This window comes from Miniopterus natalensis, chromosome 1 (genome assembly GCF_054644295.1).
Source record: "Miniopterus natalensis isolate mMinNat1 chromosome 1, mMinNat1.hap1, whole genome shotgun sequence".
In the NCBI taxonomy this organism is placed as follows: Eukaryota; Metazoa; Chordata; class Mammalia; order Chiroptera; family Miniopteridae; genus Miniopterus; species Miniopterus natalensis.
In genome coordinates, this window is record NC_142081.1 from 163,541,734 (window position 1) to 163,560,144 (window position 18,411).

Sequence of the window (18,411 nt, forward strand, 5' to 3'; positions counted from 1 at the left end):
AGTTCCACCACCCTGATTAAAAACAGAATGGTAGTGAACCGCCTGGAAACTGCTTGGTAGACTAGAAGCCTGAGAATTTGGACACCTTGCTGAGGAGGGGGTCAAATCTTGGTTGTATTTGTATTTGTAAACACCAAGTCAGGGAATATCTGAATAAGCTCTTCTTTAAAGCAGTGTATGTATATATATATATCTTTTCCACCAGGTTTGGAAACCATGTGACACTCATGCATGCACTAATTTCTATAACCCAACTACTACTTGGCAGAATTAATTCATTTCCCTTGTCTACTTTTGTCTATATCTCAGGATGTTAACATTTACTGTTACTTTGCAAAAAAATAGTCTGTTTATTCTCTTTTATCTCTTTCTGAGTGTAGCACAGCAGATGTCCCCCCAGGCCCTCCTACTATGGTTCCCCAGCTCCTATAATTCTCAAAGCAGAGTTCAGTGGAAATCACTGAGTAGTATACTAAAAAAGAGTCCTCAAGTTTAGTACATGGTGAAATGTTGGTCAATGTGTTAACCAAAGAATTTATATGTATATATGCACAACCCAAGGACATGGACAATGGTGGGGAGAGGGACTGGGGAGGGGGAAGGGATTGGGAGGAATGGGTCATTGGGGAGAAAAAAGGACATCTGTAGTATTTTAAACAAAAAAAAAAATTAAAAAAAAAATTTTTAAGCTGCAAATTAGCTTGCAGAATTTTGCAGAAAATTGTTCTTGCTGACATAATCTGAATATATTTGGAACAGGTGAAAAATGCATTTAATAAATCTTCACTGAGGGAAGAATTTGTCACGTCTCACATTATCAGATTCAGGTATGTAGGCCTAAAATTATTACTTCTGAATGCAACTTAAAGCTAAAGTTGTTAACGCAATTAGTTATAAATACTGTTTAAAGTGTTATGATGGAATTTAATTGAACAAATATTCATTTAGCACCTGTTCTGTGTAATTCATGGGTTACAATGTTCCTTGCAGATTTTTTTTTTTTTTAATACATCTTTATTGATTTCAGAGAGGGGAAAGGAGGGGGAGAGAGAGAGATTGATCGGCTGCCTAGCCTGTGCAGCCGGGGCATGTGCCCTGACCGGGAATCAAACCCTGATCGCCTGGATCCTAGGTCGACACTCAACCTCTGAGCCGTGCCTGGCCGGGCCCTTGCTGATTTTTTAAATGCAAAGGAAAGCATTTGCAAGATGATTGCAAAGGATAGAGGTGTTATTGGTGACTATAGGTGTTATTGGTGACTAGTGGGGACAGAGGTGTTTTGGGGCCAGGGATCAAGCCTGCAACCGAGGTATGTGCCCTTGACCAGAATCGAACCCGAGACCCTTCAGTCCGTGGGCTGGTGCTCTAACCACTGAGCCAAACTGACCAGGGCTTAGTTTATTCCTTTGCTGACATCTTTGAGGTGTTACTTTGACTACTTTCCCCTGAAAATTGTGCACTCTCTAGGATCTGAAATATTATTCCTCCTTGAATCTCCAATTCTTAAATTTTTACTCTCTGAATGGGACTTTGTCCACCCATGTGGCATCATATGCTATTGAAATCCAAGTTTATATTTTCACTCTAACCTGTTTTCCTGACTTCTAGAACTATATGCCTGCCCATGTGCATCTCCACATGGAATTTCCACAGAAATTTCATGAACTCAAGGAAAGCCTGTTCACTCTACTGAGAAACCTAGAAGTCATCACACACTCCTTCCTTTTCTGGGCACCCTCGCCTGTTGTGAATAACTAAATTCTACCAATTCTATCTTCCAAACCACTTTCCAGTCTATTTCTCCATTCTACAAGTCTTGCTGCTCATTATTTTTTCTCCTGTTACTGCAGTAGGAAGAAGTAAATTGTGTTGGAATGAGGAAGCCAGTCTTAGAGATGTTGAATTCAGACACTAAGGGACCATATGAACCTGAAATATGAGTCTAACTTGGGGGAAGAAAAGGGGACTGAGGAGAAGGTATACATTTTGTCATCATCAACTCAAAGTATCAGAAAGTGTGGGCATAAATGGAATTTCTCAGAAGAAGGGTAATGAAAGACCAAAAAAAAGTTGATGAAAAAAGCTTGAAGAACAACAGTATTTAAGGAGATGTAAGAAAAATAGGAACCTGGGAAACAGGGAACGAGCATAAAAAAAGAAAATTCATGACAGATGCACAAAGTTTAAGAAGAGACTGGAAAGAATCGACTGGATGTATGTGTCAGTGAGGAAGTCATTTAGTGCAGAGAAAGGACTCAGTGGACTGGGAGGGGAGGAAGCAGAGTGCAAGGAAGTAAATATGAGGCAGGATGGGATTTCTCCTTTCAAGGTTTGTGGTGATAAGAAGGTGAGAGAGAAATTAAATAGCTGTGGTGGAGAGAGGGTTTTATTTGTTTTTGTTTCTATAAGCCAGGCAGTATAGGAATAGTTTAAGGGAAAGAAGAAGAAATGATTGATGTACCAGGTTGCTGAAGGGCAATGAGATACATAACAATAACCTCTTTAAAGCCCTGTTTCTTCAGATTATAAAGCAATACAAAAACATAAAATTCAACAACACAGAATACATAAAATAGAAAATGAAAGCTCCCTCTCCAATAATTCACTCACAGAAAGAACTCATCTTCTTAGCAATTTATTTGGCACATCTTTTCAATGAGTGAATGTACATCTATTTGATTCTTTAGTCGGCTGAATAGTATTTCACTACAAGTATGCTTCGGGGTTGACTTAGCCAGTGCCCTTTTGATGGAAACTTGGGTTGTTACATATCTTGCAGATTTAAAAACAAGGTTATGATGAGCATATGCATAGATAGCTCCTTGTATACACAAGAGGGTATTTGAAGATTAAATTTCTAAAAGTAGAAATACTGCATCAGAGAGGATAGATAATAAAACTTATAATAAACAAAACTGACCTTTAAAAATAAGACTCTAATTTATATTTCTATTTACAGTTTATGTAAGGGTCAATGCCTTGTAGAGGGAGGAGCAAGATTTTGTGGGAAATGATTGTATGTGAAAAAGGAGGTGGAGCAGCTGACAGAATGGAGGCTAAGTTGGGAGTTCTATATGTGGTAAACAATAGAAATATAAAAGAAAATAAATTAGATCTTTAAAATTACAAATATGGATTTGTTTTTGTGTGTGTTTCAAATGAATGATAAAGAAAAATATATTGTGATATTACTATACATTTTATTTGGAACTATATCTTTTAAAACCACATTTTTTGTTTGTTTTTGTTTTTCATTTTGGTTCACAGTAAAGAGGAAAAGGGAGTGTTGGCTCATATGCTGCTCATTTTTAGATTTCGCTCTACCGAGGATCCTGAAACCATAAATAAAATTATTCAACGTGTTCTACATAAAAAGCTGCAAGATGCTGTAGGGCCCCCTGAATTAGATCCTGAATCAGTTGAAATAAAAAGTAAGTTTATTTTTCTTACTTAGTTTAATTCTCTTATGTAAAATAGCTCCATGTTAAGTTTGGTCTTGGGCAATGATTTTTAAAAATTTTTTGGATGCCTTTCAATTATGGGGTCTTACCACTAGTAGAATATTTCTTTGGGACCAAACTGGCCCTCATAAAGTAATTTTTAAATACTACCCAAAACTTACACCTTGCATGCAAGCCTGTCATTAACTCCTGAGCTTGGATCTTTTTTCTATATTGGGCCTCACATTTTGGTTATAGAACCCAAAGAGAAAAAGAGAAAGGGGCTATGCATACGATTCCTCTTCTTTTTAATTGCTTGTAATTACTTGTATATTAATTACTTGTAATTTACATATTTTATGTTCTGAGAGTGTGATGTGTGAAAAGGTTCATGCCATTCACATATTTGCTTCAAATGTTATTGATATACCTTGTTACAGTTTCTTTCCTTAGAACACTTACCAATGAAAAATTTATAATTTATTTTTATATATTTTTGGTATATTTTACAACTAAGATAAAAAGTCTGGAGGGTTTTTTTGTTTGTTTATTTATTTGTTTGTTTTTGCCGGGGCAGGGGGACAAAACAAGCAGTGACAAGTCCTCATTACTAGAAAGTAAGAAACATAAGAGAGCCTCAGTAGAAATAAGTCTGGCTAAGAGCTAAGTCATGTTCTAGGAACAATGCTAGTCTATTGAAATACTTTGCAGGCCAAATGGATGATCTTAAACTTTCTAGTAGCTGCTCAAAAAGTAAAAGTAATTGTGAAATTCATTTAAATTGTATGTTTACTCTGATGTATCTAAAGTAGTATTATTTCAACAAGTAGTCAATGTAAAAATTATTTATTTCTAAGGCTTTTGAAATCGAGTGTATATTTTATATTTATAGTACATTTCAATTTAGACAAATCACATTTTAAGAGCTAACTAGGCACATGTGGCTAGTGGTACAATATGAGAATTGGCAGTACTAGAAATGAGGCCATAGGGAACAAGTAGAAAGAATGAATACAAATTGCTAATATAAAAGCTTGTAGACTTACCTAGAGGCTTAACCTGATGGTCAGCTACCTTACTTGCTTACAAAGGGACGTTTCACTAGTCAGGGCTAGATACATAATTTGTGGGGCCCAGTGAAAATAAAAATGTTGCACTCTTCAAAAAGCAATAAAAAAGGGCTCTTAAAGGTAATAAAATATAAGACTTTTTTTTCTTTTGGGTATCTCTTGATTTGTCATGATATTTTTATTTGTTAATGTCATTCAAAGTGAAAAAGTTAAAATTACTAGCATGAGTTTTACTGTTCACCTTCATACTGTGAAATGTCAATTTTAAATGCAAATAGAAGAGCATTTAATTTATATGTGGAATCACAAAATTATACAACTGTATTTCATAGATCTTACATATACATGTTTCAGTTTTTACCAGATCCATGAAAACACTGAACGAGGCTAGCATAACCTTTTTTATTTCCCTTGTTGACACATGCACATCTTAAGAACTTTCTCTACCTTCAGGTTCAGTGAGGATGGACCAAAAAGTTCTTCTATGTCATTATTTCCAGCAGAAACTGTTGGCTAGTACCAAGAAATAATGAGAGCAATAGAGAATATGATAGGGTCCCTTGGTTGTTCCCTTCTTTCTTCATTTTAAGCAAGCTCTGGTTCAGACAGAAAACTTGGCCTCTTGGGGCTATCACTGCCCTCTGCCTGATTGTTGAGAAGTCAACATGCTAAGGAGCCATTGGTTAGAGTGTAATGACAATATGAAGGCAAACTGTCTTGCGAAAACTTTGGCAGAGGAAGACTTATAAAGAGATAACATTGGTTTTAAATGGGAGTGAGAACTAACTTATGGAGATACCACTTGGTTGTTCTTCAAATGGAACTATGCCTATGACTTTAGCAAAATAATCTGAAATAATGGTCAATAAAAATATCTTTACATTTGGCCGATCAATACTGTGGCTCAGACCATTATTTCTCTCAAAGAGACTGTGGTCCATGTGCATTTTATTTCCTGGTATAAAACTCACATTCCTGGGCTTCAACCCAAGACTACTGAATCAGAAGTCCTGGGAAGAGAAACAGGAATTTACATTATGAAGGTGCTCCCTATGTGACTCTTATCCACACGAAAGTTTAACAAACACTGTTCAGATCTCTCTTTTCCCCAAGGCAATGAACATACTATGTCTATGATAAAATAACTGTGTTACTTTCTTTACAACCTAGAGCTATCCTATCTTAAAATGGAATTAATCAGCCTTTAGTATTGGAAGTAGTCAGAGGCATTATGCAATTCGGATGAGCTGACCCTGTTCACCCTTTCTGTGTGTTTCAGAAATCAACAAGACAGAAACAGACAACTTTCTGAACAACTGTAAGTTTAATATACTTATTAAGATTGCATGGTTTGAATGTAAAATATTAATACTAGATTATTTAGGTTTACTTCATTTGGTGTTAAGGGTCAGAATAAAGCTTGAATGTCTGTGCACAGCTCATGGTGCTTTATCTTACCTCTGAGGCACATTTTATTCCTAAAGAATAACACAGGTGGGAGAGGTTTGGAGTTGATGCATGGGTGCCCAAGGCACATGTGTAGTTGAAGCGAGCCATGTAGTTATTAAAGGAGAGGCAAAAAAACAGTTCTTAATGTTCCGATCGAAGATTGCTGCAATATACTCGCACAAAAGTTTTCTAAAGGTTATAGAAAAGTGATCTTTATGTTGGTATTTTTCAGCTGGAGGAAGAAATTTATTACTCTACATTAAATAAAATCTTCTCGATGTTATTAATCCCATATTGTGGAAAGCATAGGCAGTTATGGGGTTGGAGTATATATTGATGAAATTACCGAAGGCCCAGATAATATCTTTACCCGTATTTTAAAAATACTGTCTCTAGACCTAGTATTTCCCTTCCTCTATAGCAGAGATTCCACCAGGATTTAGAGAGTACATTTGGTAGAATTAGTACAGAATATATTTATCTTAAAAGATGGAAGGAAATATGCTACTTACCAGCTCAGAATGTTGGTTGATTCATAAATTTAACTGGCATGAGACCAAAGGATAATCCCATTACCAAAATGAGATATATTCTTGTCACCAATATTTATTGGGAAACTACTATGTGCTAGTGCTGTGTTAGGCAATAGGGATATAAAAGATGAAATATTATACCTGCCTAAAGAAGTTCATAGTCTAATGGGACTATATGTACAGGGACTAGTGCATGAACACATAAGTCTAAAGCAATAATTCTCAAACAAGGGTAATTTTGACCTCTAAAGAATATGCCCCATTGTGGCATTTTTGGTTATCATGACTGTGTGTGTGGAGGTGCTACTGGTATCTAGTATGTAGGCCAGGGATCCTTCTAAACATCCTATGATATAGGACAACACCCCCCAACTAAGAACTATTCATCCTAAAATGCCAAGACTTCCAAGGTTGAGAAACCCTGTAATAAAGCATGTAAAAAACACACACATACATATATGAGAGAGATTTTTTTTTTTAATGGAAGCATTAAAGGAAGTCATAACTAATCAGCCTGAGGGTGGGGAATTGTTAGAGAAGGCATCCTAAAGGAGGTAATGACTAATTTAAATCTTACAACATGAATAGGAGTTAAACAATGAAACACAACAGTTTAAGGAAAGGTAAAAACAAGAAAAAAATGTTTAATGCTGCTGGAGCAAAAAGTATGAGAAATTTGGAACATAATAACACAATTTGAAATTAAAAACAACTCCTAACTAATGCACCATCTCTCTTTGGCAGGTTGTGGGACTCGAAGGAATAAAGTTACAAAGCAGAGTCTCAGGATTGTTGGTGGGACACAAGTAGAAGAGGGTGAATGGCCATGGCAAGCTAGCCTGCAATGGGATGGGGTCCATCGCTGTGGAGCAACTTTAATTAACAGCACATGGCTTGTGAGTGCCGCTCACTGCTTTAGAATGTAAGTCCTGAACTTCGTGAGTGACTGGGGGTAAGCAGAGTGCATTGGGGCTTGGCAAGAAGAAAATACCTTATGAAGTTTAAGAGAGATGAGTTTGGTATATATTAAAAAACATGTACATCACAAAAAGAGTGGGAAACTCATAAACTTTAATAAAAGGTTTTATAGTCTGGAAATGGGAATGGCATCAAAGTACATGTAGGTAAATTATCCACTGAAAATTACACAATAATATGTCAGAGAAAGCAGGAATTTTAAAGTCACCTTTAGACTTTGAGCTTGATATCAAAGAGAAGAGCCATATCTCTCTGCTACATATATATCTGTGAGAGATAGAGGCTAGGTGGATTGTAGGTTTGACCCAGTGGGGAAATTCCCCATGGTGAGAATGACATATGAAGAAATCTGGTAGTAACAAATTATACCACTGAATAGGTTGGCTAGTTATATTTCAAGAAATAAAACCCTTTTAACCCGGTGTAAAATGCTTGACATGTACAGGATAATAATGCTTTGTTAAAATTATTGCGCAGCCTTTTTGGTTTTCAGAGATACGTGTATGCTTGTGGGGTAGGTGACATGGTGCACATAGAATTCGTTTAGCTCTCTCATTCTGTGCAGGATATGCTTTCCATATGTCGCTCTGGTGCCCAGAAATGTCAAAAGGCCTTAAGACCTGGAGTGGTGACTCAGCATGCAAAGCAGCATGTGTATCCCAAGGAACACGCCACTGTGTTATTTCCACCTGCTCTGACCCATGAACCAGATTCTCAGATTGCAAAGAGTTTGTTTCTATACATAGAAACTGTAATTTAAAAAAAACACCTTATATGGACAGATTAAATTGTTTCATGGAAATCATTATATTGGTAGCACGGTAAAGTAGAATTTATTCTTCACATCTTCCCCCCCAGGTATAGCGACCCAGCCAGGTGGACTGCCTCCTTTGGAGTGACAGTATTTCCTTCTAAAATGAAACAAGGCATCCGGAGGATAATTGTCCATGAAAAATACAAATATCCATCACATGACTATGATATTTCAGTTGCAGAGCTTTCTAGCCCAGTTCCCTACACAAATGCGGTACATAGAGTTTGTCTCCCCGATGCATCCCATGAGTTCCACCCGGGTGATGAGATGTTTGTGACTGGATTTGGAGCACTACAAAATGACGGTGAGAATCTGAAGAGAAACAAATCATAGTAACCTAATTTCATATGCTAAGGCATTTAAAGAACGGAATGTCATTATGCGAACATATGTTAGTGGGTTGGACCTGGGCCAGGCCAGGCTCTGCTTATGAACGAAGTCATTTAGAAGATACATAAATTCCTTCATGCCTTAGGTTACTATCAAGTGCGTCACAATGACCACAGTGATGGTGCTGGAGGAGATACCTGAAAGAGTAAACATGTCTGAGCTTTTTCCTAGGGAATTAATGACATAAGAGTTGAGGGATCATTAATATATTCAATTGTGTAGATCAGAGAATACTAAAGCCCCATGCCCTCCTACTGAAATTACCTTCTAAGCTTAACAATGGGGTGGAAATTACTTACACAACTTGAGGTTCTTTCCTAGGTGCCTAACTTTTTATTTAAAATAGAAATGCATTCTCTCCTCCAATATTACTGTTATCTGAAAAATATACATATCCTAAGATTCTATATTAGCATCTTGTCCAGTAATTATGAAAGACTTTCTTCAGGTCTATAAAATGTATGTATATCAACAAATATAAAGACTATTTTTTTCTCTTTAGGTAGCAGTCAAAATCATCTTTGGCAAGTGCAGGTGAATCTCATAGACAGTAAAACCTGTAATAAACCTCAAGTTTACAATAATTCTATAACTCCTAGGATGTTATGTGCTGGCTCCTTAGAAGGAAAAAGAGATGCATGCCAGGTAAGAAGTTTGGCCTATTAATATGCTGCATAACTTTTTGATCACCTTATATTTTGAAAAAATCATAGGTTTATAGAAAGTTGCAAAGACTGTACAGAGGGCTCTCCTGTACCCCTCACCCAAAGTCCCCCAAAGGTCACACCTCACACAACTATAGTATAGTATAAAAGCTAGGAAACTGACATTGGTACAGTGTGTACCTCTAGTTCTATGGCACTTTGTCACATGTGTAGATTTGTGTAACCACCACTGCAGGTGAGAACTATTTCAACACCACAAAGATCTCCCTTTACAGTAACACCCACTTTCCTCTCTCATCACTAAGGCCTGTCAATCACTAATCTGTTCTCCATCTCAATAATTTTGTAATTTTGAGAATGCTATATAAATAGAATTACACAGTAACTTTTCTTTATTTTAGAATTCCATTTTGATTGATCTATTAGTGTTTTTGACTAGACCATCTCTTTGTAGAGAAAACACTTTGTGGTTCCTCTAAGTTATACTCACATAATTTATGTCAGTCTACTGGTGTTCAGATTTTACTAGTTTCAGTGTAGTGTACAACAGAAAACTTATGTCCCCTCAAATTTCTTTACCTTTCCCCATGTATCATATTAAATATTAATAAATATAAATATTAAATATTTCCTCTGCATATACTGAGAACCACATCAAACAATTTTATTTTATTTTTTACTTCAAGTACCAAACATAACTTAGAAAACTCAAGAAAAGGAAAGTGTATCTACCCAGTTTCATTCTTTCTTCCTGGATTTCCTAGATTCTTTTTTATCATTTCTTTTCTGTTTCAGAAAGTTCCTTCAGCCATTTTTTTTAGTGTAGATCTGCTAGTGACAAATTCCTTAGATTTTTCTTTGTCTGGCAAAATACTTTATTTCCTATTAATTTCGGAAGCATAATTTTGCCAGATATAGAATCTGGGATTGACAGTTCTTTTTTCTTTCAGCACTTAAATCAGGGCCTCCTTGATTTCTAATGAGGCATCTGCTGTTATTAGAATTGCTTTTCCCTTATAGGTGAGGTTGTCATTTCTCTCTTGCTGTGTTCAAGATTTTTTTTCTTTGTCTTTAGTTTTCAGAAGTTTGATTATGTGCTTGGCATAGATTTCTCTGGGTAAGCCAGTTTGGGATTTGTTCAGCTTTTTAATCTGCAGGTTTCTGTCCTTTAACAAATTTGGAAAAATTTCAGCCATTATTTCTTAGACTACTTTTTAGCCCCACCCCCCTTCTCTTCTGTCCCTTTCAGGGACTCCAATGGCAGAAACTTTAGTTCTTTTGTTATTGTCTCAGAGGTCCCTGAGCTTCTGTTGTTCATTTTCTTTTTTTCACTCTTTTTCTCTCTGTTGTCCAGGTTGGGTAACTTCTATGATTCCATCTTCAAGTTCACTCATGTTTTATTTTGCCAACTCCATTCTTTTGTTAAGTCCATCCAGTGAGTTTTTAAAATTTTTATTTTGGTCATTATATTTTTCAGTTCTGAAATTTCCACTTGATTCTCCTTTATATCTGCTATTTCTCTGCTGAAACTTCTTATTTTTGTGTGTGTGTTTCAAGCACGGTGGTAATTTCTCATGAAGACATTTTTGCGATGGCTGCTTTATCAGATAATTCTAACATCTGTGCTATCTCAGTGTCGGTGTCCGTTGGCTGCTTTCTCTCATTCGAGATTTTCTTGGCTGTTGGTATGAGAATAATTTTCAGATGCATCCTTGACATTTTGAGTACTGTAATGAGACTCGGGATCTTATTTAAATCTTCTCCTGTAACAGGCTTCCCCTGATGTGACACAGGAAGGGGAAGGGAGGTGCTGCCTTCTTCCCCACTCGCCCTCCCTGGACACCGCGTGGGGGAGCAGTGCCTCATTGCTGCTGGGCGGCGGTGGAATTTCAGGCCCCCTTAGGCCTCCTCTGATACCATGCTGGCTTGAGCACCTTGTTACTGCTCTCCCCCGGTCGTGGGCTAGTGGCCTCAGTACTGCTTGGTAGTTGTGAAAGTCCTGACTCTCCACCAGGTCTCCCCTGACGTTACACTGGGAGAGACAATTATGCCTCACTACCCCTGGGCTGTATAGTCCATGCTCCCCAGCTGGTCACCACAGGGGAGATAGAGGAGGCCTTTGTTGTTACTTGGCATGGATAATAGTCTGGCTCCCCACTGAGCCTTCTCTAATACCAGTCTGGTAAGGGACTGGACCTTAAGACTGCCTGGTAAGGGTGGAATCCAAGCTCCCCACTTAGCCTGTGCTGATGCGGGATGGAATGGGGCCACAGTATTTTTCTGTGTTTGGCTGGAGTAGAGAGAATATTGTCTAAAATTTTCTGTCTTCCTAGGTTGCCCCTTTTATGTTTTTTTTATTAGAGAAAGGCTGCTTTTCTTGAAGGTTCTTTTTCATTTGTACCTGTTGCCAGGTTGCTGGCTCCCTGCCCAGGATAAGTGAAGGGGGGGAAATCCAGGGCCCAGGGAGCTCACTGCTGTGTCATTCCTTGTCTTGAGGTTCTTAGCTCATCTGCCTTCTTCACTCTACCTTTCAGGATCTTAAAAAAATTTTTTTTAAATCCTCACTCGAGAATATGTTTATTGATTTTAGAGAGAGGAAGAGAGAGAGAGAAACATTGATGTGAGAGAGAAACATTGTTTGGTTGCCTGTCATACGCACCTCAATTGCATACTGAATCTGCAACCCGGGCATGTGCCCTGACTGGGAATTGAACCTGTGACCTTTTGGTGTACTGGGTGATGCTCCAACTAACTGAGTCATACTAGCCAGGGCTCAGAAGCTTTTTATATTTGCTTTATTTCTAGTGTCCAGGGTTTTATGTTTTTATAGATGTATTTATTTTGGGTAAAATGAATAAGTATATTCCATCTTGATCCACAGCATAGACATCTCTTTGAACTCAGAATTTGCTTTTCAGTACATGGGCTATCACTGTCGACTTTGTACCTTTGCCAGACATGATAACCATGAACTCTATGTCTTCATGCTCATTGCTGATAAAATCTTGGAGGGGATCAATAAGTAATTCCTTGGGTATGTCCCTAAATACCCCTGTAATTTTTATTTTATGACTTGACAGATCTTATGTTTAATATGCTCTCTGAGCCTCACATTCGCCTTTGAAATTCCATGCTATTCTGTATGGTTTCCAGTGTGGATTCACAGAGTGGATGTAATTAATTAAAATATATATATATATTTTTGCCTGGCCGGGCGTGGCTCAGCGGTTAAGCTTCGACCTAGGATCCAGGCGATCAGGGTTCGATTCCCAGTCAGGGCACGTGCCTGGGTTGCGGGCTGCAGCCGATCAATTACTCTCCCATCATTGATGTTTCTATCTCTCTCCCTCTCCTTTCCTCTCTCTGTAATCAATAAAGATATATTTAAAGTATATATATATTTTTTGAACTTGCCATTTTTCTCTCTCTCTCACATACATACTGCACCTGTTTTTTCCCTTCATTGGCTTCACTTCCCTTAATGCACAGTTGACTTCACCATAGTCCTTTCCCAACATTTACCTCTGGGTCAGTCACTTTGGTATTGATCAGTTGGTTACATTAAACTCTTTCACCCAAATGACCTTTCTGCACACTTTTGGCATATACTCAAGATTGAACTCATTTCATTGTGTTTTTTATTTTTATTTTCAAAATGTACTTTAAAAAAAATATATACCTTTATTGATTTCAGAGAGAGAAAAGGAGAGGGAAAGAGAGAGATGGAAACATCAATGATGAGACAGTCATTGATCAAGCCCACAACCTGGGCGTGTGCCCTGACCGGGAATCAAACCCCAATTGCCTAGATCCTAGGCCGGTGCTCAATCACTGAGCCACGCCCGGCTGGGCTCATTGTGTTTATTTTTTTCTGCTCTGAGGCTCTGTTTGTTCATGAAGGAAGACATGAAGCAATGTAGATTGGTTCCACTAGAAGATTCTACAGAAAATTCAAATTGATTCTGTAAATAAACCTTCTAAAATAAAACCAACCTAATAAGCCTCACTGGAAATTACACTTGATCCTCATTATTTGCAGATTCTGTACATGGGAATTCATCTACTTGCTAATATTTGTTTGAAAATTCAAAGTCAGTACTCAAGGCCCTTACGTGATCATTCACGAACATGGGCAGAATGGGAAAAATTTGAGTCACCCAGTGAGCATGCTCTCACCACAGGTTGAAAAAGGTGATGATGCTGCCTTCTTGTTTAGCTTTAACACCATAAACTTGTGTTGTTTTTGTGGTCTACTTAATGCTACATTTTCTACATGTTTGTGCATTTTGTTGGTGATTTTGTGATTTAAAATAGTCCCTAAGTGTATAGTTCTGAAGCGAAGCGCAAGAAGGCTGTGATGTGCTTTATGGAGAAAATATTCTGTTGGCTGTGGGTTCAACGTTAATGAATCAATAGTGTGTGTTAAATAAGATGATTTTAAGCAGAAACACACGTAAGATGTGGTTATGTTTTGATCAATTGACAAAAGTCTGACCAAAGGCCCATGGCATTCTAACCCTGTATTTCCCCTAGCAGTGATGATGATGAATTAATCACTAATTCAGTGTATGCAGCATCTTTATAGAACATAACAACCATGAATGAGACTCCAGTCTATTTTATTAGACTTTTCCATAGACATACAAAACAGATCTACAGTCATTGTTTAGATATGATTGTAGATCTTCTCTCGTCTTAATCCCCTTCAGCCTAATTACCTCCAACTTTACTAAAATTATTGAAAACATCTTGTGCTTTCACATTTGTGATCATCATTTATGATCTTCATTCAAATACCTCAGCCTCTATTAATAGTAACTTTCTTATTAAAAGTTTCAGAGGAACAACTATGTGCTTTTTTAGTCTTTTATTTTTAAATTTTTATTACAGAAATTTCAAATATATGCAAAAGTAGAGAGAACAGTATAATGAACCCCTATGTACTCATCACCCAGCTTCAACTATTTTTAACACTTTATTTTATTTTACTTTATTTTATTTTATATTTTATTTTATCCCTATATATTCTAACACAATCCCTTCAACCCTTCCCTCCACCACAAAATTCCAGATCTATTTTGAAAAAAATCACAGAAGTCATATAATTTCATCTGAAAATATATCCCCTATTCAACAATGCCATTTCGATGATGGTATTACAGGAGAATGTTCTTTACAAATTTGGGACGTTAAAGATGAGAAACCAAATTTACCCCTGTGATTATAATACCCTATCTTTCTATCTTTGGAGGGACCTAGCACCCACAGTTTTGCCACTTGACCTATTCCCTCTATTTTAATATCTCAAAAATCATCAATAACCTCACATGCAAAGGTCTTTACTTGGGTGTTTGGTTGTTAGACTATGATCCTTCATTGGGATGGTCCTGAGAGATGCTGACCCCCATGCCCCCCAGCCCCCGGCTGCAGCCCTCCGTTCTGCTTTCTTCTTTTCATTCTGGTCTCTCATCCTCACTATAAGCCAGGCTATTCCTAAAGACTCAGATCTCGGATGAAATTTTTCTCTGCTGTCTATGTCATCGCTCAAAGAAGCTATCTTTTTTTTTTTTTTTTTTTTTAAAGTCAGTGTCACTTTAATGACTTCCAAGTCTACATGTCCAGAATTAACCTCTTGCCCAAATTTCATCTCACATTTCCACCTACTCCCAAACAATTTTCATTTATATGTTTTAAGTTGTTAATATGACTAACATTTGTATTTGTGCCGTCACAAACAACGAACATCATGAAATGTTAACCAGACTTCCCATTATCAAATTTCTCATTTGTATTATCGGGTTTCATTATGCTCAGGGTCTTTTACTCTTCTATCTCCCTCATGTGGAGTCAACCACGTCTTAGAATATTTCCCTCTTTATCATAGCTCCCATATTTATCTCTTTTGTCTGCATTCCTTTTGTTAATACTCCAATTATTCCTTCATTACGTCATATTTTGATGACTAATGTTGCTTCCTGGTTTGGCCTCATGCTTCTAATTTTAGAAGTTTCTCTTATGTGCATACCTGCACAAACTTTCGGTTTCATTTCCCACTAAATCCCTCACTTAAAATAATAGGATTTTTGGAAAAAATAGGATTAGAGACAGACCAGCAGACCCCACACAGGCTAAGCAACTTGGTAATCAGAGAGTTAGCAACAACAAATAATTGTACCTTAAAAAATAACTGGGTAAGCAGGATACCCAGGGTGGCTGGTGGCTGATTTAGGGGGTGTTAAAAATGCACAGAAACAATGAGTGGAAATACCTGGCTTGCTTGGGGTGAAACAATGGGAGTGTAGCCCAGAGCAGAGGAGGAAGTGCTAGGCCCTTTATACACATTTGTAAAAATATATATATTATCTTCAAAATAATCACCAGAGGTAGGTATTACCATCATTTAAAATAAGTAAATTAAAGGTCTTAGCCACCTTGGAAGGGCCAGACTTGAAATTAAGCCCAGATATTTGACTCTAATGTCCATTCTCAATATCAGCAATAGACTCATCCCACTTCTTTTGGGAGCTATGTGACACTGATAAAAAGGCAACCAATATGGGGAACTTCTTTGTCAGTTGAACCAGGCAGGTGAAGAACCCTGTTCTCCAAAGAGATTGAGCTTTTAATCTCAGTCTACTGAACCCTGAGGCTAAGCCAGTTCTCCAGGTGGTGAAGCTCCTCCTCTATGTGAATTATGATTAGATAAAGGGAATCACTGTGCATTTGAACACACCAAAGACTTGAAAACCCACCCTTTCATTGAAGTCAAGTTAGGAGAGAAATAGCAAATTCCTCTGTCATGAATGAATTATTAACGACTAACCTCTTCCTTCCCTCTCAGGGTGACTCTGGAGGACCACTGGTTAGTGCAGATGCTAGAGACATCTGGTATCTTGCTGGAATAGTGAGCTGGGGAGATGAATGCGGGCAACCCAATAAGCCTGGCGTTTATACTAGAGTGACTGCCCTGCGGGACTGGATCGCTTCCCAAACCGGTATCTGAGAGAAAAGCTGAGGAGGATGGAACGCATTTGTGTTTACAGGCCAGTTTGAGAGATACGGAATTGCAGAAGAAGCCTTGTAGGTCACCTCGATCTGACCAAAAATGAAACCGTCTGCTTGATGAATAATTTGCTTCCTAGCTCTGCTCTACATGTGAGCATCCTGCTTCTTCCAGATGGATTCTGTCTTCACTTGCAATCATTTATTTTCTACAAATTTTCTGTCATTTGTGCCTTGTTGACATAAAGTTTCTCATGCATGTGTACAATTTGAAGTGGTTCCTTCCTTCATTCCCCCAGGTTCTGTCTTATCAATAAATCTCCACTTACAAGGTACAGGACAAAAAATAAAACACTAAAAGGAAAAACTGCAATTTTATGCACAGAAAAATATTGTGGGTTTTTTTTTTTTGGAACAGAATAAAGAAAATGATCACATTCACCGTGAAAGTTCAAGCAAAGACAGATACCATGATGGAAATACCATGATGGAAAAGGAATGGGAACTCAGACAAGGCGATACAGAGAGAAACAAGATACCGCTTTTTTCCCCATTTCCAGTCAAACAACTACAGGAATAAATGTGGGCAAGATTATGCTTTCCTGGAACCTACAATCATTTTACAAAATCTATATAAAGCAAATAATATTTATTTAACATGCACTGCTGAGAATGTGGATACATAATAATAAAAATAATAAACCTTCCATTTGCTTGACATTATAATATGCTAATACGTGAAAGAGGAAAAGATGGGGAAATGTCACTAATGAATTCATTGAAAATTCTTTTTGAATCTGAGGCTAAAATGAAAATTTATTTAAGAACAACCAGCACAGCATATGCGGTAAGATTTTTGAGTGGTTGAATGAGAGGGGATGAAGAGAGAAGCAGCTCAGACCACTGCATGAAAGGGCATTGTCACCAAGTGCTTGTGTGTTTGTATCTGAAGCTCTCCCAAACTGCAAAGCCTTGCATGGGAATCAAGTCCAGATGTTGGTATGTGGTTATGGTCACGCAAAGGAACCTAGAGCTCTTCCCCACATTTATTTCTGTAGCTTGATTTCCACCATTTTGAAATAATTGCAGACCTTCCCCACGGCTGTGCGTCCACCCCATGCTCGCAGTGCAGGCCTCTCTGGGTTCAGATGGGAGGACGGCATGGGGAAGGCCTTCTGGAAGCCGACTCCCCGCATCCAGAATGGCACTGGATTGCTAACTGCTTGGATACAAAATGGAAGAATAAAAACTTAATCATCAGCCGCCTGCATCATTTCAGTTTTGGTAAATTTCTGCTGAGCTGTTAGGGACACAACATCCAAGTGGTCAAGGCCACTATGGAGTGAGCACCGGCGCCTTGGCAGGCGCCGTGTTAATGGTGAGGTCTCACCGAATCTTTCATTAACGCTTCCCTCACTGTGCACAGCTACTTAACGCAAGTTTGTATTGTACCACAACCACTTTGAAAACTAACGTCAGTAGGAACATTTGACTTTAATTGACTCAAATAATACTGGCATGTGAGCTGATAAGATTTAGGCACTTGGTTAAAATAAGATATGAAAACTGACCTGAATTGATAGTGTTAAATATTTTGCAGAAATTATTTTTGTTCCATTTAATGAATATTTTGAGAAAAAAATTGAGGGAAGTGATAGTTTTTAAACAAAGATTTAAGTACATTTTAAATCTGAATTTTTTGGTGTGACCTTGGTTCACAAACCATACAGGTTTCAAGTGTACAGCTCAATAAAACATGGCCTGCACACTGCATCGTGCGCCCGTCGCCCCAAGCAAAGTCCCTTTCCACCCTCATTCTCCCCCTCTGTGCCCACCTCCCTTAGCCCCCACCCCCCTCCCTCTGGCTATCACCACACTATTGCCTGTGTCTATGTGTTATGTATGTATAGTTTCTGGCTCAGCCCTTCCCCTTACTCTGTTCCAATAAAAATCTATTTCCCTTGTTTCAGTATATTCCGCAGTCAGGCCTCTAGGTGGCACCCGCCCGCTGCAGGAAGATACAGGGAAGAGAGACGTCTGTCTTCAAGTAATAAGAAAAATTGCAGTAGA

General features: G+C 37.9%; 1 protein-coding gene across 1 annotated transcript in view; it reads left to right on the forward strand.

Annotated features, from left to right (window-relative positions):
- TMPRSS11E (transmembrane serine protease 11E) overlaps nucleotides 1–18,123 on the forward strand; it is a 37,460-nt gene extending 19,337 nt beyond the window's left edge. The window contains exons 4-10 of the mRNA XM_016213202.2: nucleotides 760–827; nucleotides 3,268–3,431; nucleotides 5,790–5,828; nucleotides 7,237–7,414; nucleotides 8,329–8,588; nucleotides 9,177–9,319; nucleotides 16,181–18,123. Coding sequence (XP_016068688.1) covers nucleotides 760–827; nucleotides 3,268–3,431; nucleotides 5,790–5,828; nucleotides 7,237–7,414; nucleotides 8,329–8,588; nucleotides 9,177–9,319; nucleotides 16,181–16,342 — 1,014 coding nt within the window. The 3' untranslated portion in view covers nucleotides 16,343–18,123. The remainder of the gene's footprint in view (nucleotides 1–759; nucleotides 828–3,267; nucleotides 3,432–5,789; nucleotides 5,829–7,236; nucleotides 7,415–8,328; nucleotides 8,589–9,176; nucleotides 9,320–16,180) is intronic.
- Nucleotides 18,124–18,411: the final 288 nt, after the last annotated feature.